Genomic DNA, 21,927 nt, shown 5'->3' with positions numbered 1-21,927 from the left:
CAGCGGGAGAGGAGCCTCGCCGGACGGGAGTCTGTCCGTCCCTGGCACCTGCCAGGGTGAGTTCTGGAAGGTGGGTGGGCTGAGCAACCACCGTGGAAAGCCAGGAGGGAAGGACGGGTCAGCCGTGCGCGGGCACGAGTGTCCGGTCAGAGCGCTAGCACAGGGTCGCTCGGGGAGCCCAGCTGACCTTTTGTCAGCGGGGACTGAATTCCACCTCCTCCACTGGGTCCCGTCGCCCTGCTGGTGGGAAGTGCTTCCTCCCCGGGTAGCATCGCTGCTGTCTCACAGCAGAAAACGGAGCAGAACCCGGGGGCTCCGTGGGGGCTTGTCTGGGAAGTTCTCAGCGGGGCTCCCCCAGTTCGCCGTCGGTGCCCAAGGGAGGAATCGGTCTGCGCGGGGCCGGCAATCCCAGGAGCGCGTGGACGCGCTCCAGAAGGTGGCGGCCCAGCTGCGCACCTCTGAGTCCGCCCACAGGTCGTCGTGACTGAGTGAGGGTATAGGTTCTTTCCCTTAAACGAAGCAATACCTTCTGCAGAGATTTTACAGAGGTTTTATAAAAGATTTTAATGTTTTGTGCGTGGTGGGCCTACAGCACCATTTCCACAATCAGCAGTTACTGTTGGATTCATGGCTGAGAGCGGTAGCGGGACCCCAGGATTGAGGACGGTGGTCCTCCTCTCATCCTGGGGGCGCAGCCCGGCCTGCGAGACCACCCGCTCGGACCTGTGAGTTGATGCTGGCTGAGCCGGAGTCTGTCACAGCCACTCCTGCCCGCTGGACTCCTTCACGCTCCCCGCCCTGCGGCGCAAGCACAAGGGTTCCTGAGGACGCATGTGTGCACCGGGCCCAGCGTCCCCCCGCGGGCGAGCATGAGCCCGGCACCTGCTCTCCGAGCTCGCTGCAGCAGGGCGCGGCCCGAGTCACAGACGCGACCAGCAGCGCTCCAGCCCGGCCTGGCTCCCACGGGCAGTGTCCACACCCTGGCGACGTCTGAAGAGGGACACGAACCAGGCATTCGTCTGGGACGCTCGGAAACAAGGTACATGGGCTCGCAGACTCGAGGTGGAAATAAGCGGATGCAGAAGTTCATACTAGGTGTCAGACAGAGCTCATTTTATTAATATTATTTTTCCACTGATCCAATAACTAAACTAAAACAGTTTTCGGAAGAGCAGACATGCCTGTTCAGCTTAACCCTGGTACCTGTGGGCCACGCAGAGCGCGTCCGGGGGCAGGAAGTGCTTCCGCGGCCTCTTGTGCTTCTCCGTGAACCTCGGCTTCCGGTGCGGGCATCCCCGCATGCCCTCGGGTCTCACAGTCAAGTCAGCGCCCGCATCGGTGGCGACCCGTCCCGTGGCTCTCAGTCGCGCTGAAGGGCCTCCGACCAGAGACAGGACGGTAAAAAGAGAGAAACGCATTGAGCTGAGCTGTGCAGTCCCCAGCCCATGGCCTGCTCTCCAGCTGCGTATTTTAATATAAAATACTCGTCCGGCACACGACACCCATCTGGAGCTGAACACGGTTACCGGCGCGCTCCTCCCGGGTCTAGGACAGAAAACGTAATTCCACACGCGATCAGGATGTTGCTTTCAAGGCAGGAGAACGTTAGAGAAAACAGCACTTCCTCCGCCACCGAGCGGACCCCAGCCCCCCGGAGTCCGGCACGTCTGTCTGTCCCGACGGGAAGTCCTTCTGTGCACGTCCCCCGGCCGGTCGCTGCTCCCGCGCCGCAGCGTCGTCTCCCACCAGAAGCAAGCATCGCTGCAGGCTCCTTCTCGTGACTTCTTCGGTTAAGAGTTAAATAATAATTAACGTTGCTCTAAAGAGGAGGTAAAATCCCAGGGTGCGGGCCGGCGTCTGCCGCACGCGTCATGTCTCGGGGAGCTGGTTGATGTCGGTGAGCTTGGTGTCGTTGAGGATGGCCCGGATCCGCTCCAGGGAGCCCGCCTGCCGGATCCGCTCCAGCTGCACCTGGGAAGCGACAGGGACGCATGCATGCGCCTCAGCCCGGACTTTGCCAAGCGGACTCGGTTTCCAGGCGACAGGGCCCCTCAGAGCAATTTGCTCTCCAGGGGCTGCCGTGTGACGGGCCCAGGCTAACTGCTGGAACAGCGACACGGATGACCCCGACCCCTGGCCTCGCGGACGCCACAGCTGAGTTCAGGGCACACGAATGAAGCGCGAGCTTTGAGGGTTGTTTCCAACCTCCCGAACGTCTGTTTAGGCGTCCGCCGGGCCCAAAGTCCGCAGGAGCCCCGCAGCCGGCCATGGCAGCGGATAGGACGCCAGGGAGGACCACGCCGAGCTGAGCCTCGAAGGAAGGGGTGCGGGGACGGGCACAGGGCACCCACGGCAGGAAGGCGGTGCTGGGGGTCGGGAGAGGAACCAAGCGCAGGCAGCGGCCAGGCGGGGAAGTCGCTCGCGTCTGTGCCCACAACCACTTTGGAGCCGCCAGGGAGCTGGGCCCCAGGGTCGCCACGGGCCTCACCTGCAGGGTCTGCGAGAGCTTCACGAAGTCCCTCTGCACCTGCTCGCTGACGTCCAGCTCCGTCTGCAGCCGCTGTGCCTTGTTCTTCTCCTCAAACACGAGCTGCTCCGCGGCCGTCTGCGAGCACAGTCCACCTTGAGGCCCGGGAAGCCGCGGCCACGCAGCCCCACACTGCTGCCCCAGCGGCGCAAGGACAGAGCCACTGCCCCGGGACCGCGGTTGGTCAACAGAAAGCAGCAGCCGAGAGGAGCTACCAAGGCAGCAGGGACGGCCCCGCACCTGCCACGGCAGCTCCCGCGAGCCCGTCGCCCAGCTGGGGAGCCTTCCCGAGAGATGGCGCGGGAGCCTTTCTCGGGACACGGGACCCTCCGGAACCGCGGAGGCTGTCCTCCCTGGGCTGGCCTCAGGCTGCGCGTACCTGGGGGACGGGCCCCACCGATGGCCCAGAGCAGCGCTCGCCTCGCCGCAGCAACCTGACGGTCCTTTCCCCTCCGCCCGCGGACGCCTCGGGGGACACAGCCCCGAGCTGCCACGTCCTCCCACACAGGCCCCTGCGACCCCGTGTTCCGGGCGCCACATCACCTTAGCCGCCGTCTCCTTCTTTAACTGTTCTTCCAAAGTCACCTTCAGCTCCTGGAGGCCCTCTAGCTGCTGTGACTTGTCCCTCAGGGCGGCCTCCAGCTGGGAAAGGGGAAAGCCAAGCTGGAAAGGTCCGAGGCCCAGAGAAGCAGCCCCGCCCTCAGGCACCCCTGGCCCTGGCCACCAGCCGCCAGCGCCATCCCCACCCACTCATCGCTGCCCCCCGTGGTTCAGGCTTGAAGCCCTCCTGCCTCGTCCAACATCCATCAGGTCCTTGCTAGGTCCTGAGGCCCAGGGACGGAGGTCCGGAGACAGACGTGTGTGTGACTGACGGCATGTGACCGCGGAGAAGCAGCGTGTCATCCTGCCAGAAAAGCTGCCGTGACACCGACCGGTAACGGAAACATTTTCCAGGGAAGGAGGAGGGTAGGAAGGGGTGAAGGCGGGAAGACACGTGTAAGAACGCTCGGAACCAGGTGAGTCCCTGCTGCAGCGGGCCCTGCGGGCGGACGCAGGAGTGGCCCTGAGCTGGGCTGGGGACGTGGGCTCCGTCCTGGCGACGGCAGGGGCCACAGGGGGGTTGACAGCGACACAGTCGTGTTTGCGTCCTGGTAGTTCTGAAAGACCCCTGGGGCTTCACTAGGAAGAGGACCCGGGAGGGGTCCGTGTTGGAGGCAGACGGAGGCATCAGACTGGTAGAGCACGCGGGCCGAGCACTTAAGTCTGAGCCCAAACAGGCAATGTGTGCGGACAAGAGGGACGCGCGCTGAAGCGGGTGCCATCTGCCCCCCGCAGCACAGGAGCCGGAATCGTGGCGCCGTGGACGGACCAGAGGGCACGCACTCCTACCGGGGGCCGCAGCGTGTGGTGGAAAACTGTCAGGAGGTGATGGTTTCCAGGGAGGGAAATACCAAGTACGCCGAGCACAGTCGGGATGGGCAGACCCGGCAGAAGCCGTCCCTTCCCTGAAGGAACGCAGACGGGCCGGTAGCCACGTGAGCACGTGCCTCGAGCAGTGAGGTCATGCGGACCGCGGGCGGGACCGTCACAGCTGAGGGGGAGACGGGGAGGGGACAGCGGACGGACACGGGACACGTGGGGCTGCTCAGCCAGGGCTGGCAGCAGCCCGGGCCAGAGACGGACAGAGGCCAGGCCCCTGGGTGTCGCGGGGAGACTGTGTGAAGAGGTAAGCAGCCGTGAAGGACAGACAGCAGAGCCACGGGGATGCTCTGGACAGCAAGACAGGAGGAGAGTGGGTGAGGGCTCAGCCGGCCGGGCTTGTGGGATTATGGGCGTGCCTGGTGGGGGCACAGGGCACGGGGCCAGCGAGCAGCGGTGTTGATGACAGAACTGCGAGCCAGCTAGAAACACCCCCCTCCACTTATAGGAGACCCTGTTCCATACCCATGCGTCCTGACCCAACCCGCCTGTCCCCGAGCCCCAGTGGACACCAGGCAGACGCTCCTGGAGGGCGGGACGCGGCCCGTCTCCCACACACAACTCCCGGCTGCGGGTGCAGTCCGCGTGGACCTCAGAAGACTCACCTGTGCCTTTTCCACTTTTATTCTTTCTAGTTCAGCTTTTAGGCTAGACACGGAAGCTGGAAGGGAAGGGGGGAAGCGTCAGCCTTGCTGAGGTCTTCATTCACGCCCCTTTCTCCCATAAGCTCCATCTCACACAATGAAAGCAGTCGGACCCCGAGTGCAGACCAGTGCCCCTCTCTCAAGTGCCCCAGTCCCCTCAGCGGCCCGGAGCTCTAGTGCGGGCAGAGGCCACATGGAAAGTGTGTCCTGCGCCACGTCGAACTCTGGGGGCGGGTGCAGCCCAGCAGGGCTCTGGTGACACCCCAGGGCTCTGCCAGGAGCAGCCAGCTCCACTCCCCGAATAGATTTTTAAGTCCCAATTAAATCTGAATTTACTCCAGATATATCAGAACATCTGAAAACCCTTCATTCTTTCCTACACGTCCCCTGCCCGTTTGCTGCCTTCCACGTTCTGAACCCAGGCGGTACGGGTATATAATCCCAGTCAGCGCGCCACCCGCTGCCAGCTGCCCGGCCGGGGTCCCCACCACTTCTCCCCCGCCCGCCCACGGCCCGGGCCCCACCCAGCTCCTCCTTGCAGTTTTCAATCTCCAGCTGCAGGGTCTCCTCGAGGTTCTCCTTCAAGCACTGCTCCGCCTGAATCTGCTCTTTGAGGAAGAGGATCTCGGCCTTCAGCTTCTCCTCCGTGTGCTCCGCCGCCGTCCGCACGTGCACGATGCTCTCCCGGTATTTGAGGACCAGCTCCCGCAGCGCCTGCAGCCGAGAAACCGGGCTCGCCGGCTGTGCGACACTGGAGAAGCCCCGACGGCTCCCGCCCCTGGATGCGCAGGTGCCGTTCCAGAGAGCGCAGAAGCTCGCCCTCGGGGCTCCCCGCTATGGCGCTCCGCGGGGCAGAACCCCACGCTCCAGCCGGAAACGGGCACGGCTGGCTGCGCGTCTCCCCCGAGACATTCCTCCACAGCAGGAAAGCAAAAACGCATGGGACGCGCAGTGTGGGCAGATTGTGCAGGCCTCCGCGGCCCCGTGGTCAGCTGGTCAAATCTGGGGGAGCCCGGGCGAGGCCCCAGCAGGCCACGCCCCCCAGCAAGCGTGGATCGGCGGAGAGTGACCTCACACGCGCACTGACACGCTCTGCCGAGCGCCTGCCACCGGCCAAGGGCCACGCTGGGCCAGACGCTGCGGGGCAAAGATCCGCTCTCCAAGGGGAGCCCCTGTTTTTCTATAATAAATTCAGTTTAAATCTTATTTCCCTAAATTGTAGTTGTCTTCTTTTAAAAAAAAGTCCAATTACAGCCTAAGGCAACTGTGAGGTAAACGCGGACTCCTCAGGTCGCAGCCAGCGGCACCCGACATCAGCTCGAGCAGAGCAAACAGCACCCAGAGAGCGTGGGCAGAAAGCCCCGAGATCTCCTGGAGCAGGTCTAAACCTCGGCCCCCGGCCCACACCGGTCACACAGCCTTCGAGCCTTCCAGGAAGCGTGCTCAGTCCAGGAGCGCAAGTCTAGAGAGCCCGGAAAAGAGAAGCCCGCCCGGGCACAGAACCGCTCATCGGGGGGGATGGTGGGGAAAGCGCAAGCAGAAGGTCCCCAAACTGCTGAGATCAGCCACCAGTTCCCAAAGGGCAGCGCCAGTGGCGTGCATGGAGACACGAGGTCGGGAGGGCAGGGGCCAGACACAGGGCACTGGTGGCAGGTCAGCGAGGTGGCCCCGTGAGTAAACTAAGACCCAGTGGTCGTGTTCGTATGTACACCGGCGGGGGGGGGGGGGGCAAAAAAAAAGAGGAGGACCAAGTTGTAGAGGTTGAATCTGCAGGGTAGGAGCAGGGAAAACTGTTACAAAATTATAAATTTCTGTAGTGTTGATACTTAGTTAACTAAAAACGGAAACAAAGGATCTCATAAGTAACAACTACTCCTTGCCTATACTGTCTGCATGTCCTGGTCTTGGCCTCAGAGGCGGCTGCTGACGCCAAAGGACCTGCCGGTGGGGCAGCATGAGGGTTGGGAGGGTCCGGGGCTGTGAGTGCACCCGGCCGCCTGATCTCGGGCCCAGCTGGGACTCAGGTGGGAGACGGTCACGAGTGTCTCTGGGAAGCGGGCAGTTTCACAGCCCACATTCGCCCAACAACAGGAACAGAAGTAACCCCACGTGTCGGTAAAGTTAAGTGAGGGCAGGAGGGTGGCAGGTGCCGTTCACCCTCTCCAGGCTGGTACAGAAAACCAAGCCTTGGCAAGCCCCTCACGCACTCCGTTTCCACAGTGCTCCCCATGGGCTCCTGCCGCAGGCGCGCACAGGGCAGTTCGGCAAAGGTCCTCAGGACACTGAGAGCAGCAGCGGCAGGAGGGAGAAGAGCTCAGAGCTTCTGGGCTTCCAAGAGCACCATCAAGGAAGTGAAAAAGACCATCCACAGGATGGGGCAGACACCTGCAAATCGCTGCTCTGGTGAGGGGCTTAGATCTAGACTAAGCACACGTAACTCCACATTAAAAACGACATAACCCAACTTAGAAATGAGCCCAAGATGCGAACAGACGTCTCTCCAAGGAACACAGACGAATGGCCGATAAACCCACGGGAAGACACTCAGTACCCGCTGCACGGGCACGGAACACACGAGAACCGTAAGACGCCACTCCACACCTGCCACGCCGGTTGGAGTAAAACAGTGAGACGGGGACCACTGAGGACAGGCACCAGAGGGAATGGGCAGCTGCCAGGACGGGACCAGCGGGGACGGGGACCAGCTGGGATGGGACCAGCCGGGTTGGGACCAGTGGGGACGAGACCAGCGGGGACGGGGACCAGCCGGGATGGGACCAGTGAGGACAGGACCAGTGGGGACGGGGACCAGCGGGGACGGGACCAGCGGGGATGGGCAGCAGCCAGGACGGGACCAGCTGGGACGGGACCAGCGGGGATGGGGATCAGCCAGGATGGGACCAGCAGAGATGGGACCAGCGGGGACAGGGACCAGCAGGGATGGGACCAGCGGGGACAGGGACCAGTGGAGGATGGGCAGCAGTCAGGATAGGACCAGCAGGGACGGGGACCAGCCAGGATGGGACCAGCAAGGACGGGGACCAGCAGGGACGGGACCAGCAGGGACAGGCACCAGCGGGGACGGGGACCAGCGGGGATGGGGACCAGCAGGGATGGGACCAGCGAGGATGGGCAGTAGTCAGGATGGGACCAGCGGGGACAGGAGCAGAGAGGAAGGTACGAGCGGGGACGGGGACCAGTGGGGACAGGAGCAGAGAGGAAGGTACCAGCAAGGATGGGGACCGATGGGGACCAAAGGGGATGGAGATCAGTGGGGACGGGCACCAGCGGGAACAGAAGAGCACCTCATGGCAGATCTCACATGCCCTGTGTACCTCAAGGTATGTCCCCTAGAGAAAGCCACACAAGCAGCGGATGTCCACAGCAACATCATCCACAGTTGTGTGCACGAGGAGACCCACCGGATGTCCACCCAGAGACCAGCGGGTAAACAGAACATCCATGCGGCCAAGACAAGGGCGGGCGCTCGGATGCGGCTGTGCCGCGCGGTGACCGCGGACAATGTCTGTGGCGGTGAAGGACCGCACACCGCCCACACCGCAGGGTCCCAGCCGCGCACAGCACAGCACAGCACGGCAACGCCGGAAAGAGAGGAGCTCGGCAGGTGCTCCGGGCGGGGCGGTGTGGGGAGAAGGGGCGGGGCGTCTTCCAGAGGTGACGCGCACGTTCTGAAACGACGGGGGCCACATCCGAGAGCCGCGGGCCCCACTGCGCTCTACACTTTATGGCTCTCCACCTGCGTGGCCCATCGCGCACGAGAACCAGCTGGCGGCGGTTTCAAAAGCCGCGCGTCTGCGCTCCTGAGCCCGGAGCAATGCGATACCTCCAGAGTGTCCGGGAGCACGGAGTCTTCCGCCTGCTGCAGCGACACATGCAGGCTGTGCTTCCCCTGCAGACTGTCGTTGTCCTTCTGCAGCCTGGCCAGCTCGTCTGCCACCTGCTCCCGCGACCGCAGCAGCACCGCCTGCAACACACGCCAGAGTCACCACTGCCACCGCAGCTGGGGGACGCCGGGCACGTGGGGACACTCAGCACGACTGCTGCGCCGCCCGGCGGGGCTCCTCCCTCTCGAGGACACGTCTGAGCCTGCACTCCACAGTCTCCACGGGCAGCAGAGACGTCAGAATCCCTCCCCCGCTCCCCGGCAACCCCAGGCCAGGCAGCCGGGGCTTCACTCAAACGGAGCACATGTGGGAACACACACTGCATGACCCCGTCTCCCCACCAGCGGGGACAGCCGAGCAGCACCGGCTCCCTTGCAGAGTCCACATCCGCGCAGTCAGCTCAGGGTCCCGCGCACGGCCACGGCCACGCGTGCTGCAGTCGGCAGGAGGACCCCTGCTTGGAACTATGGGACACCTGAGCAGCTCGTTCCTAAAATGGGACCAGCGCCCACGTGTGTTTGCACGCTGACGCACAGTACAACTGTAGGCATTTAATGAGGATTTGAATCGTTATAAAAATCATCCCAGCTACTTTGAGCATATGATGAAATTCTACACAAGTATCCGACTTCTGCTAACTTTACCCGGTCATTCCACCGGCGCGCGTGTGTAAACACAGACCGTGCGCTCCAACACTCCGTGAGCCCCCGCGGCTCTACATGAGGCATGCACTGCGCAGGGGAACACAGAGACGAAAGCCACAGCCCGTCCCGGACAAGCTGGCAGTGGAGAGGAGAGCTCGGCAAAGCGACAACCCCAGGGCAGTGCGAGCGCTAGAACAGGGGACGGGGGGCAGCGGGGGTAAAAGGACAGAGCGGTTCCAAGGGGAGAGGCTCAAGGTCATTTCCCACAGAAGGGGATGGCTGCATCCGGAAGGACGAAGGCTGCTGGCAGGCCTGCGCAGTCATGCATCAATCTCGGTTCATTCTGCGGCTCTTATCTTCAGGCCTGAAGCCACTGGGCTTACACTCCCCTTTAGCCCTTTCACAAAATATGAGCATCCCACTCTCTCTGGGGCATGAAAAGGGGAAAAGAATAACGTGTATAGCTGCTACTTTTGTAAAAAGAAAAGCACGAGGATACACCAAAAATAAAGTGATCCTACACGGGAGGGGGCAGGATGGGGTGAAAGGAACAGGGAATGGAAGAAGTATGAACATTCATTCATTTTTATAGTTTTATGAACCATGTTGCATGCCCCTCCGCCAAAAACAGTAAATCAAAAAAGGAAAAAAGGGAAACCCAGAAACGTAGCATGGCCAGACACAAACGGAGCTTCCCCTGTATGGAAGCGGTAACAAAACGAAGAAGTCGTTAACTCCCGCAGCTTTGGAAACACAGCAGGTGTACTGCGAATCCTCAGCCCGGACACATTCTAAAAGCAAGAGGTGCTACAAAGAATCACGGAAACTCACTCAATGCTCTTGTTGTCGGTGGCACTAGGTGGTCACTCGGAAACTGTGGTGTCCCCGCCCTAACCAGGTGACAGCCGCCGCACAGCAAGCCCCCTGCTCTGCAGAGCTCCCCACAGACTCACTGCATCCCTGTGCTGCTCGTGCCCAGATGTCTAACCTGAATCGAATCACGCGGGAATAATCAGACACGTGATTCTAGGGGGCAGCTGGTCTGGGCTCTGCAAAAATGCTAATGTCACAAAAGACCAAAAAAAAAAACCAAAAACAAAAAAACCACCACCAAAATGGTAGGTGACTGTTCTAGATTATCAGAGACTAAAAGAAAGGAAAGTGACAAAACAGTAAAAGACAATATGTTACCCCTCACTGGTTCTTCCACCAAAAAATCAGAATAAAAAACTAAAATCACCCCTATGAAGAATCATGTGCTTTGGGGACCCTGGTCCCATTTTAAGGGTACGAGAACAGCGCCAGGTGGAGGAGTAGCACCCCTCCCCTCTCACGAGACGCGTGCTCAAATATTCCAGAGCGGCACAGCGTCTGCAAATGATTTCCAAGTGGCTCAGAAAACACACACACACTCACGCACACATTCGCACACACAGATGGGAGAGACGGAGAAGCCTCAGCAGCGTGTGTGCAGGTGCGGCCCAACACTGACAACTGGGAATGCTAACTGAAGACACTAGGAGCGTCCATTCCATGAGCCACACGAGACGGACGCTCTCCCAGACGCTGGGGGGGAACACGAAGATCCCAGGCATGGCCACAGCAGCTCCTGTGTGAACGGGCAAAGACACAGGGTCTCTCTCCCTCACTCTGAGAACCTGTGAATGTCACGTCAAGAAAGGGGTTGGGCAGTGGACGGAGCGCAGGACCCCAGCCTGCCTTCAAACACGTCTCTGGTCACCTGTCACGCGAGCGTTTTAAGCGGCATCCACTCAGGACGTGTGCGGAGGCTGCGGGGCTGAGAAGACAAGCAGGCAGCGATGAGGGAGGACAGAGGAGGGAGGAGCTAAATGCTGGAATGCTGCCGGCATTTAGCAGCGGTTTTTGTGCTGACAGTTACCGGGTCGTACCCTCTGATCGACCAGAGGGTAGGAAAGTCCCTGGTCAAGGGTCATAATGAGACGCTCAAGAGCCCAGGGCTAGGATTTCGGGACCAGGTCCAGAGGTGCTCAGACACTGACCCGACGTCAGCCAAGAACAAAGCACAGACAACCGGAGGCCTTCCCCGCTGCTGCCGGCCGAGCAGGACGAGAGGCAGCTCCGCGGGGATCACCCCAGCTCCGCCAGCTCGGCCATCATCTACAAAGGGCCATCGGTGTCGGGTTCCAGCTTCAAGGCAACGGAAGCACAGGCAGAAGGATCGGCCTGGTGAAGGAGGAGGCCCAGTCCCGCGGGCTCCTCTGCAGGGTTCCCAGCAGCTCTTCCTCCAGAAGCTGTCCGCCCCAGCCCTCAAGACGGACAGACGCGCCCCCTGTGGCGCTGCAGCAATGGTGCCCGTGTCGGTGCCCGGGAGCCCCGGGAGCCTGCTTTCGGTCAGGGAGCTGCTCGGGGCAGGTACGGGAAGGTTCAAAGGCTCTGGCTGCTGGGGCTGTGGGGGGTTTCAATGTCCACCTCGTATCTGAGCCCACTGGCAGCCCAGAGCTCACCCTACTGAGGCTGCCCAAGTCAGAAAAGGACAGTAGTTAAAGGTCCGAGTGGTTTTGGCTGGGAGGCAGGTTTAGAAAAGGAGTGGGGTCTTCACATAACCTCGTCCGTGACCGACACTGCTTCAGCCCCGGAGAGCCAAACAGCGGGGCCGCCGGGCCAGGGAAGACAGTCCCAGCAAAGAGGGTCTCACGACAGAACAAGAAAGGAATCTCTTCAAGACAGTTCACGCTAACTGAAATGTCAACTTACCATCTGCTCCTGAACATCCCTTTTTGCCTGCGAAAAGCCCTGCTGCAGCTCTTCAAGTAAGCTCTCGGACGCCTGGGCTCTCAGGACAAGCGTGGAGATCTTAAGAGACAAAAGTGCACACGAACAATATCGTTAGGGAGCTGGTGATTCAGACGGGAAGCCTCGCAGCACCGGCTCATCTCACACCCGGAGCGGATGTTGGCGTCGTTCGTCACAAGCCATCGCCACTCATGGCGCAGGTGTGCGTGCCTCTGCGGGGCCTCAGGCCTCATGCACTGCCGTGCACGGACAGCGCTACTGGGCTCTCCGGACTTAGATGACAACGCACGTGGCCTACTCATAGTACCCCCTGTAAGGAGCTTTTAGGAAAAAAAATTTAAAAATTCTGAAACTCTGTCAACAACAACAAAAAAAGTACACCGTGTAGAGGACAAATAGATTTTCTCTGAACTAGCTTCAAGCTTCAAGATGATTTACTTCAAAGCAATAAACACATGATTAACGTCACTGAACTCTCAACTCCCTTCAACTTAATGTTCCTGAGACAGGTCCCGTGGGACTCGGGGAGAGTTGGGGGCTCGTACGTAACAATGATAAAATACAGCAACACACATCTACTTAGACACTGAAAACGTGACTATCTGCTCCCTGTACCGGCAGATCAGGCCGTGGGACCCAACCTTCCTATTTGGAATTAGGAAAACCAGATAAAAATACGAACAATATCTACTTGAAGGCCCTGGAGGAGACGGCAAAAAAGACACAGAGCCCCGGACCTGACAGAGGACGCGTGGAGAGTCAAGCGGCATTTGGAACAGCTCTTCCCTAGAAGCACGTGCTGGTTCCAAAAGAAACACACATGACACCACAAAGCTCAGTGACCCAGGGTCAGGGGGCAGAGATGAGAGTCCAGAACCCACGGTGCAAAGGGAGCCAAGGACTGGGGTCCCCAGAGGGTGATGCCGAGAAAAAGGGAAGACTTTAACCCGACCTTCACACCTTTATGGACTCTCCATCCCTGTGACTGGATGATGGTGGTCCACGACTGTGAGGACCGCTAGTTGCCTCTCATCAGGAAAATAGTTTTGTTTGGGTTTTTTTAAGAGTTTTATTTATTTGAGAGAGAGAGAGAAGGAGCGGTGGGGAGAAGCAGAGGCAGAGGGAGAAGCAGCTCCCTGCTTGGGGCTGGATCCCAGGACCCTGGGACCATGACCTGAGATGAAGGCAGAGGCTTATTAACCCACTGAGCCACCCAGGCGCCCCCCCCTTTTTTTTTTTAAGATTTTATTCATCTATTTGACAGAAAGGAAACAAAAGCAGGGAAGAGGAAGAGGGAAAAGCAGGCTTCCCGCTGAGCAGAGAGCCTGATGTGAGGCTTGAACCCAGGACCCTGAGATCATGACCTGAGCCGAAGGCAGAGGCTTTAACCCAGTGAGCCACCCAGGTTTTATATTTTTTCAACATTTTCACATATAATGTCTACCACTCAAGTAAAAATGCACAAAGAAAAAATAGGATAAAAACAATAATAAATAATAACACTGGTAATACAAACACATCTAAAACGAATCCAGATTTGGGAATTATTAGAGACAGACTGTATCTGACCTGCCCAGAGATTAAAAGGCAGAATTTAGACCTACCAGAAAACTGGGAAAAATGGGAAGTAACCAAAAGGATATGATAAACAGGAAAAAAAATCAGCTGTCTTAATTAAAAATTTCAGTGGATGCGTTTTAACAGATCAGACCCATCTGAAGAGAAAATGAGTGAGCTCTTAAGACGGAGCTGAAGAAAATCAACAAAGACAGAAACATTAGAAAATACGGAAAAGCCTAAAAAAGCCACGGAGAGACCGCGTGCAGGTCTACCATGCGCACCTGCAGAGGCGCGGCCGTGGAGGCGGAGAGCCAGCAGGGCGAACGCGACACCCTCCACCGCGGGTCGCACGCACGGGGCCACCTCCCCGTCACAGAAGGACGCACAGGAACATCTCCCCACGGACGCCGCCCTCCCTCCGGTGTGCAGGGGCCTCCCAGACGGAGGGACCCGGCAGGGCAGCCGGATGACAGGCTTCCATCTAGGCGCAGTCGAGGCCGCGCCGCGTCACGTGTTCCAGGACCCGATCCAGGTGAGGACCAACTTGGCACATTTTTCACACATTAAAATACATCCAAGTATACACGTGAGATTTCTGCTTGCTGTACGTAATGTCTCAATAAGAGCAAGTTTTTGAAAGATATAATGGCTGAGAATATTCCAACTACAGTGTAAGACTTCAATTCAGAAATCCAAGAAACCCTGTGAGAACCCCAAACAGCAGGAGGAGGAAAAAGATACACTGAGGTACAGCAGTGGAACTGCTGAAAACGAAAGCCACAAAGAGCATCCTTAACACAGCCAGGGGAAAAATCATTTTACCTAAAGGAACAACAGTGAGACGCCCACGGACTTCTTACGAGAAACTTGGATGCCAGAGCGATGAGCGCCAGAGGCAAGCAGCCCCGTGCTCAGGCCCGCAGCCGGCCAAGCACCCTTCCTGGATGAAGGTGGGAGTAAGACGGTCAATCTGACAGACGAGAATAGGGACGAGCACAGACTTCCAAGATGCACGAGGCCCGCGGCGGCCTTTCTCCACCCTGATCACAACAAGAAACTCTGGATAAATACGAAAGCTACCCAAGGACTGAGAAATAAGCAAAAGCAGTTGAGGGAAGGAAGTCAGCAGAGGAAGAAACAACCCCTCGGGGGTGAACCGACGGTCCCCATGGGGCTCTCCCACTTCCAACCGCCCCGTGGGAGGGCCGCCCAGCTGCGGGGGCGCAGGGCCGTTCTTGGGGACGAGCGCTAGAGAAAGGGCATCCACCGGCGTGAGCCCCACACCGACCCGGAGCCATCCGCAAGTAAACACATCCAGCGGCTCCGCAGAGGCTTCGAGAAATGGACCAGTCACACAAGGCGAAACAGAACTTGCTAACGGAACCTGATCACGTTAACAGAATGCTGAGTCTCACGATAAAATATCCCTAATTCCCAGGACACAATCTAAAAGCACCTGACATGGAGAGAATCAGGAAAATGTGAGCAATTCTCAAAGGAAAGAAACTCCCACATGCCAGCCCCACGATGACCCAACAGCTCTGAGGCAGGTACGCAAACCACGCTGCATGAGACAAAGGTGAGCACCCGTGACATGAATGAAAACACAGCTCACAGCAGCGAAATATAAACCCCAAAAAGAGCAGCAAGTGAAAAGGTTACTGTGAATCACAGCAGAGAATCTGGCACAGAAGCAGCCAAACCAGTCAGAGAGAACAGAGGCCGAGCCTGAGCCGCACGCGCGTACCCACTGGGAGAACGACCAGACGACCCTGCAGGGCAGACAAAAGGGGTCTCTTCACTAAATGGTACAGGAGCCGGCTAAGCACATGGAAAAGATAAGATTTCACCCTTATTTCTGCAACTATATCAAAGTCAGCTCTAGACGGGTTTTTAGATATAAACGTGACTGACTATAAACAATAATATGTAAAAACGTCTTTATAACGCCAGGGTAACAAAATACTCATTTTAAAAAAAATTTTTATTACTTATTTTAGAGAGGAGCACATAGGCAGGGAGAGGAACAGAGGGGGAGGAGCGAGGGGAAGAATGCAGAGCAGACTCCGCAGTGAGCACAGCCCATGGAGGGCTCAGTCCCACACCCTGAGATCACGACCTGAGCTGGGATCAAGAGTTGGATGTTCAACGGACTGAGCCCTCCAGGTGCCCCAAGAAAATACCGTTTTAAAAAACAGAACAAAAATCACCAATTGTAAAGGTCAATAAATCTGGCTACCTGAAAATCAAGAAATTCGGTTCATCAAAAGGCACCGATAATTAACGGAAACATAAAATACGATGAGAGACACGTGCCACACAAGTCACCAAAGGCTCTCGTACGATCATGTAAGGAGCTTCTAACAAGCCAGAAAAATAACCAAAAACAAATAAACAGACTAGACAATCCAACAGACAATCAGCATAAGACTGGAGAGAACTCACACTTGCGCACGCGTGCGCACACACACACACACACACACACACACATACACACACACGCTGATATCCCAGAGCCCAATGAAAGAGGACAAGTGCCACACAACCTGGGTGATCTTCGGAGAAAGGCACACACAGCCTCCGTGAAACCCCAGCATCACCTGCCACGACCACAGGCCCACAGGGAACCCCCGTGCATTGCTGGCGAGAGCATAAATGTGGTCAGCCACTGTGGACAACGGTCTGGCCTTGTCACCCGCCGCGTGCGTTCCAAATGCTGAGCCAGGCACAGCCCTCATCGGCGGACACCAGCAGAAGCACATGCCACCAGCCCCACATGGAAATTTCAGAGCAGAATCACTCCTAACACCGCAGAACGGGAAGCCACCCAAACGCACGTCCTGACAGACGGACCCTTACGGGACGAGCGTGCGACGACCACAAGGAAGCAGCCACCACTCCCCCGTTGGGGAAGAGCGTCGTGATGCCACACAGAGGATGATAAGACGACGCGTGTCCGATGGTGCCAGAAGTCAGGCAGGGAGGACCTGGCGGGCAGACTCGTGCGTGGCTCTGCTGTCCTCACGGGGCTCCGTGGAGGGGAGCACAGGCGTGCCAGGTCTGTCCGGGAAGCTTTGAGTTTCTTTTATTTGTTACACATTTAAAAAGTCAGTAAGAATTTAAAAAGCATCACTCCTGGGACGCCTGGGTGGCTCAGTGGCTTAAGTCTCTGCCTTCAGCTCAGGTCATGATCCAGGGTCCTGGGATCGAGACCCACATTGGGCTCTCTGCTCAGCAGGGAGCCTGCTTCTCCCTCTGCCTCTGCCTGCTTCTCTGTCTGCCTGTGCTCATGCTCGTGTGTGCACGCGCTCTAACAAATAAATAAATAAAATCTTTAAAAAAATAATAAAATAAAAGCCATCACTCCCTTCAGAAAGATCTGTGCATGCAGCAGGAAAACCTGCTGAAGGCAGAAAACGTGGGCCCGCTGACAGCCACGGAGCACACAGCTGCAGCTCCGGAGGGCCGGCTGCAGAAAGCTCGGGAAGGGAACTTGACTCCCTGAGCTCAGACAGACCCGGGGTCTCGGCTGAGAGACCAGGGCTGGGGTCCCGGAGCCACCGCCCGCAGCTGCACGGCGCCATCAGCCCGCATACCTGGTGGCCAGCGTCGTGGGCGCTGCGGCTCAGAGCGGCCTCCAGCTCCTGGCGCTCCCGCGCCGTCCTCTCCAGCTGCTCGTGCGCCTGCCTCAGCATGGCCTGCAGCTTCTTCACCTGCGGACGGCAAACGCCAGCGCACACGCAGCTCCCGCGGAAGCCTCCGTGCGCTAAAACGAAGGCCCTACCTCCAGAAATTTTAAAGAGCTCATCTGTTTTCCTCCCGAGAAAAAGCATGCGCTTGTCAGTTCAGAACGACAGCGTCGTTCGAGGGCAGTGCCGGGCTCGGGCTGAGCAGCCGGCCTCACACACATGCTCTCGTGCGAGAAGGTCGCTCTCCCTCCCAGCCCTTACTCCGCTCTATCCGCTGCCTCCCATCTGCACCCACGCTAACACTACACACCTTCTCTGAGACCAAAGTCAAATCGTGTTATTTCCCTACCTGGAATTCCTAAATGCGCCCCAAGGCCCTCAGGGTAGAAGTGAGGAGCCGTCCACCGGCAGCGCTCCCCCGTGACCTCACCCTGCCTTCCCTCTGCAGCGTCGTCTCCCCTCCTGCTCCCCCACAGCCCTGAGCCGGCCGGGCTTCCGGAGCACAGTGCCGCCCTTCCTAAGTGTTCCTTTGTGCACCTCTCCTGTCCCTGAACACCCTCTCCTGTTTCTTCTCCCGATTTTCACTCCGGCTCTAGAACACACCTAGCTCGAGCGTCACCCTCCCTGAGCGCACGGCGAGGCCCTCCCGCGTCTCTAGAAACGGTGTTTCCGACATCTAGGACCAGCGCACCCGGAGGAAATGAACGGCGGTGGCATCTGGATGTATCAAGCTGTCCTCCTAACCTGCTTATCTAATTTTAAGAGAACTAAGGACACGATCTTTACAATAATCAAATAATTTGGAAACAGAAGGAAAACATGGTCTTTTCCTCCTATGTCCTCTCACAAGCCCACTCTCCGGAGACTCCCCTTCCCCAAGCGTCCCCAAGAATTCGCCGTCAGACGCGCCACTTGGAGAGGGACCTGCACGTCCCCCCACACAATCCATCAGGTCTCAACCTCTGTGCCCCTGAGCACTCGCCCTCACCCGCTCGACAAGTCTGCGACCAGAAGTGGGTGAGTGCGGAGTCCACGTAGCGTGAAGAGGATGCGCCTGGGAGCTTCCCGCCAGTGCGGCACCGCACCTCCCACCCCCACAGGCCCCCGCCGGCCGCGGGAAGGCACTCTGCTGGGGCGCTCCTAAGGCAGAGGAGTGGGCGCCGGGATCCCGGGTGCCGCTGCCCCTCCAAGAGCCCGGCCGGCCGGCGCGGGAACAGGTGAGTCAAGGGAGCCCGGACAAACGGTCCTGTTGTGCCCCCCTGCAGAATGGAGCGAGTGTCCCGGAGGTCACACGGATGTATGTCCCCAAGCGAAGGGAGGAAGGAAACCCTTATTTCCGTACATCCAGGGGAAGGACGCCACCGGCCCTCCCGTCCCTCAAGAAGCTCACCTGGTCTCTGGTCTCTGCCTCCTGAACCTGAATGCCCTGCAGCTGCTTCTCGTAGTTGGAGCACATGTCGCAGCGCCGACCGAGTTTGTTGCCCGCGTTATGAACCTGAAGGCACCAAAACGACCCTCGTCAGGCAGCACAGGTCCTTCCGCCTACGCTACCCAGACTGCCCGGGCAGGGTAAACGACTCCGTCACAGATTTATGGCAACACAGGGTGGGGTTCTGACATGGTGGACGCCAACACGAGCACAAGAGGACACCAAGGGCCCCGAGACACCGCACTGCAGGAGAGCATGAGGCCACAGTCCCAGGCCGAGAGCCGCACGCCGTCCACGAGGGGCTGCGGGCAGGGAACCAGCGCGCACGGGCCGCTCCCCCGGCTCCAAGCACAAGCCGCCGTCCGGTGAGCTACACGCCCTGCGTGCGACCGAGGGGGACAGCTCCACTCAGAGCTCAACCGCTCCTTCCGGAGATGGGGCCCCGAGAGAGAAAGCGCTGCCAGTCCGAGAACCTGGCCCCCCGTCTCCCTGCGCACAGTCACCGGGAAAACCTGCACGACTCCGTGGCCCGAGACAAAGCCCTCACCTGTGAACAGGGGACCACGTCCCTGGAACACAGGCCCCGGGAACCCGCAAGCCACCACGCAAGGTGTCCAGTTTGCTCCTACTCGTCCCTCTGAGTTTGCAAACACACCCGGGAGGAAAATGAACCTCCTGAAATGTTGCCTTCTTCTCCCTCCCGTGGTGTCTGCCCCCTCCTGACGCGCACTCATGCACGGACTGCTGACAAGATCGCAAGGAGCGATGACACAAGGGGTCTCAGAGAACACCAAGACTGGCGACAAGGGCAGAGCAAGCACATTCCCCCAGCATAAAACTGCCTGCGCGCCGCTCCAGGGGCACTCGGGGGCAGTGGGGGCGCAGCACAGCCGCAGCGGCCAGCCAGTCAGTCCTGGGACTCGGGCAGATGGCCGCTCGTGGCGACATATGCGTGCAGGGACCCCAGGGCTATCTCGTGAAGGGACAATCCCACGGCCACCCGGTGTCCCACAGCCGGCGTGAGTGGGAGAAAGGCAGGAGGATGGCTCACCTCTTTCTGCAGGAGATTCCATTCGGTCTCGCTGACCAGGCGGTAACCACTGGGGGACACGTAAGCACTTTCCACGCCCTGCGTGACGCTGGAGAGGAGAGACGCGGTTTCCTCCTGCTCAGGCGTCATGGCCTTGATGGCTCTCTCCTGATCTTTGGTCAACATGAACCCACTCGGCATCTGCAGTGACCCAAGGGACGCTGTGTCGAAGTTCTCGGGCGCTGAGTCCGCTCCCACCAGCGGCCCAAAGTCCGACTCGTCCAGGTTGCCGGCAGATTTTGCTTTGCAGTTATAGCCCAGCGCTCTGCACTGCAGTGAGCCGGAGGTCCCCAGGCTGTCCGTAGACTGCGCCCTCCTGAGTCCATCCTTAAACACGTCCGCATCCGACTTGCCGAACGGGTCCGCAGACGGCAACAGCAAGTCCGCGTCCAGAGAGTGCGCGGAGCCGTGGGCGCTGTCCAAGTGCTCCTGAAACGTGACAACACACACGGCCGAGTCAGACGCTCCGCTGCAGAGACGGGAGTCAGCGTGTCGCAGACGCGCCTGCCACATGCTACACACGCCACTCCGCAGCGCGCTCCCTCCACAGTCCCGGGACATTCACCGAGTGTCCTCTGTGTGCTGGGCCCAAGCCAGGTGCTCAGGACACAGCTGCAAGCAAACCCCGACCTCCACACATGTGCAGCTCACGAGAAACAGTGAGCCAGTGAGCAGGAGGGCAGAACACCGCACGGCGTGAGACAGCAGGCTCGCGCTCTGGGCAGAGTGCTCCGAGGGCTTGAGGTGTGGGCTTGAGGCCAGGCAGGAGTTGGGGGAGGACTCCCGGAGCTCCATGCTGGGTACACCCATGGGGAGACGCCCACCCAACCAGAGAGCAGAAGGCGTTAGACAGAGGCCGGAGTGACCGCCACAATGAGAACTAAAGTCACAGCAGCAGCTCACAATCCTACAATGGGTCTATGGACCAGAGGGGCTGCTGAGGGCAGAGCCCCAAGAAACACCGATTCCGTCCACGCTGCGGCTGGACAGAGGAAGGAGTAGCCTGAGAGGTCTGCAGTGAGAATGACGTCAGACGCTGGCAGGAGACATGAGCACGTGAAGTCTCTTAATCCTGTTTCTTTGTTTTTTATGTTTTACAATGTTTTTCCCATCTGACCTTGCCGGCCAGAGAGAGACTGGCCCTCCAAGCCACCTGATTCCTCCGATTAATACGTAAGTCACCTAAGAACACACCTCGCACCTACACCCAACCCATCCCGCGTCCAGCCCAGCAACCTCCTGTACCTGCCCTCACTGCCCCACACCAGTATGCCCCCACCCTAAATCGACCAGGCGCCAGGTGCAGGGAAACAGAGGAGACGCTGCACCGAAGTCTACCCGGATTCCTCCCTGTGCAGCTCCGCCCCTGCCCTCCGAGTCCCCAATGCCTGGGGCCCCTGTTGTCCCTGTTCCCGCTCCTGCCTCGTGACCCAACGTTCCTGCATCTGCACCTGGCTCTGCATGGTGTGCGTGACTCGCTTCTAGGGAGCAACATCATACTTTCCTTCCAATGATGCGGACCCGCAGGCCTGGGCACAAATCAACCATGATGGGATTATGGGGCCTTTACATGCCAGCGATTCAATACCGCTTGTGGGAAAACATTTACTGATGTGCCAAAACCTCAAAGACAGATTTAAGTGGAAAAATTTACATAAAACATTATGTAGAGTTACAATACGGGTCATGTTTAAAAAGTGAAAATAGGGCGCCTGGGTGGCTCAGTGGGTTAAGCCGCTGCCTTCAGCTCAGGTCATGATCTCAGGATCCTGGGATCGAGTCCCACATCGGGCTCTCTGCTCAGCGGAGAGCGTGCTTCCCTTCCTCTCTCTCTGCCTGCCTCTTTTATGATTTCTCTCTGTCAAATAAATAAATAAAATCTTTTAAAAAAAAAGTGAAAATAGAAATGCACACACGTTAATTCTGGGAACAGAAAAGAAAACGGAAGCAGAGCTACGCGGTGTCACCTCTGGGCAGGGGGACCACCCAGAAGCTATCCTTGTTTCGCAAGACTTTTCTGTACTTTCTACATTTCCCACAGCAAACATACTTTGCTTCTGTAGTAAGAAAAGGATCCTCTATGCATCAGGCAAAAGAAGATATAAGGTCCTATAAATTTTCATCATCTTTAGTCACAAAACTAAGTCTCTGACGCGGCCACTATGAACTTTACATCAACAGGCGA

General features: G+C 58.5%; 1 protein-coding gene across 2 annotated transcripts in view; it reads right to left on the bottom strand.

The window, feature by feature from the left end:
• Positions 1 to 1,091: 1,091 nt before the first annotated feature.
• RABEP1 (rabaptin, RAB GTPase binding effector protein 1) overlaps positions 1,092 to 21,927 on the bottom strand; it is an 89,864-nt gene continuing 69,028 nt past the window's right edge. For both annotated transcript variants that reach the window (XM_045984408.1, XM_045984409.1), the window contains 10 exons: positions 19,704 to 20,171; positions 18,614 to 18,718; positions 17,131 to 17,247; positions 11,936 to 12,034; positions 8,495 to 8,635; positions 5,175 to 5,364; positions 4,612 to 4,667; positions 3,071 to 3,169; positions 2,489 to 2,605; positions 1,092 to 1,971 (listed from right to left, as the gene is read on the bottom strand). In XM_045984408.1, coding sequence (XP_045840364.1) covers positions 1,870 to 1,971; positions 2,489 to 2,605; positions 3,071 to 3,169; positions 4,612 to 4,667; positions 5,175 to 5,364; positions 8,495 to 8,635; positions 11,936 to 12,034; positions 17,131 to 17,247; positions 18,614 to 18,718; positions 19,704 to 20,171 — 1,494 coding nt within the window. In that variant the 3' untranslated portion in view covers positions 1,092 to 1,869. The remainder of the gene's footprint in view (positions 1,972 to 2,488; positions 2,606 to 3,070; positions 3,170 to 4,611; positions 4,668 to 5,174; positions 5,365 to 8,494; positions 8,636 to 11,935; positions 12,035 to 17,130; positions 17,248 to 18,613; positions 18,719 to 19,703; positions 20,172 to 21,927) is intronic.

This window comes from Meles meles, chromosome 18 (assembly GCF_922984935.1).
Source record: "Meles meles chromosome 18, mMelMel3.1 paternal haplotype, whole genome shotgun sequence".
In the NCBI taxonomy this organism is placed as follows: Eukaryota; Metazoa; Chordata; class Mammalia; order Carnivora; family Mustelidae; genus Meles; species Meles meles.
This window is presented reverse-complemented; position numbering and strand designations above follow the sequence as displayed.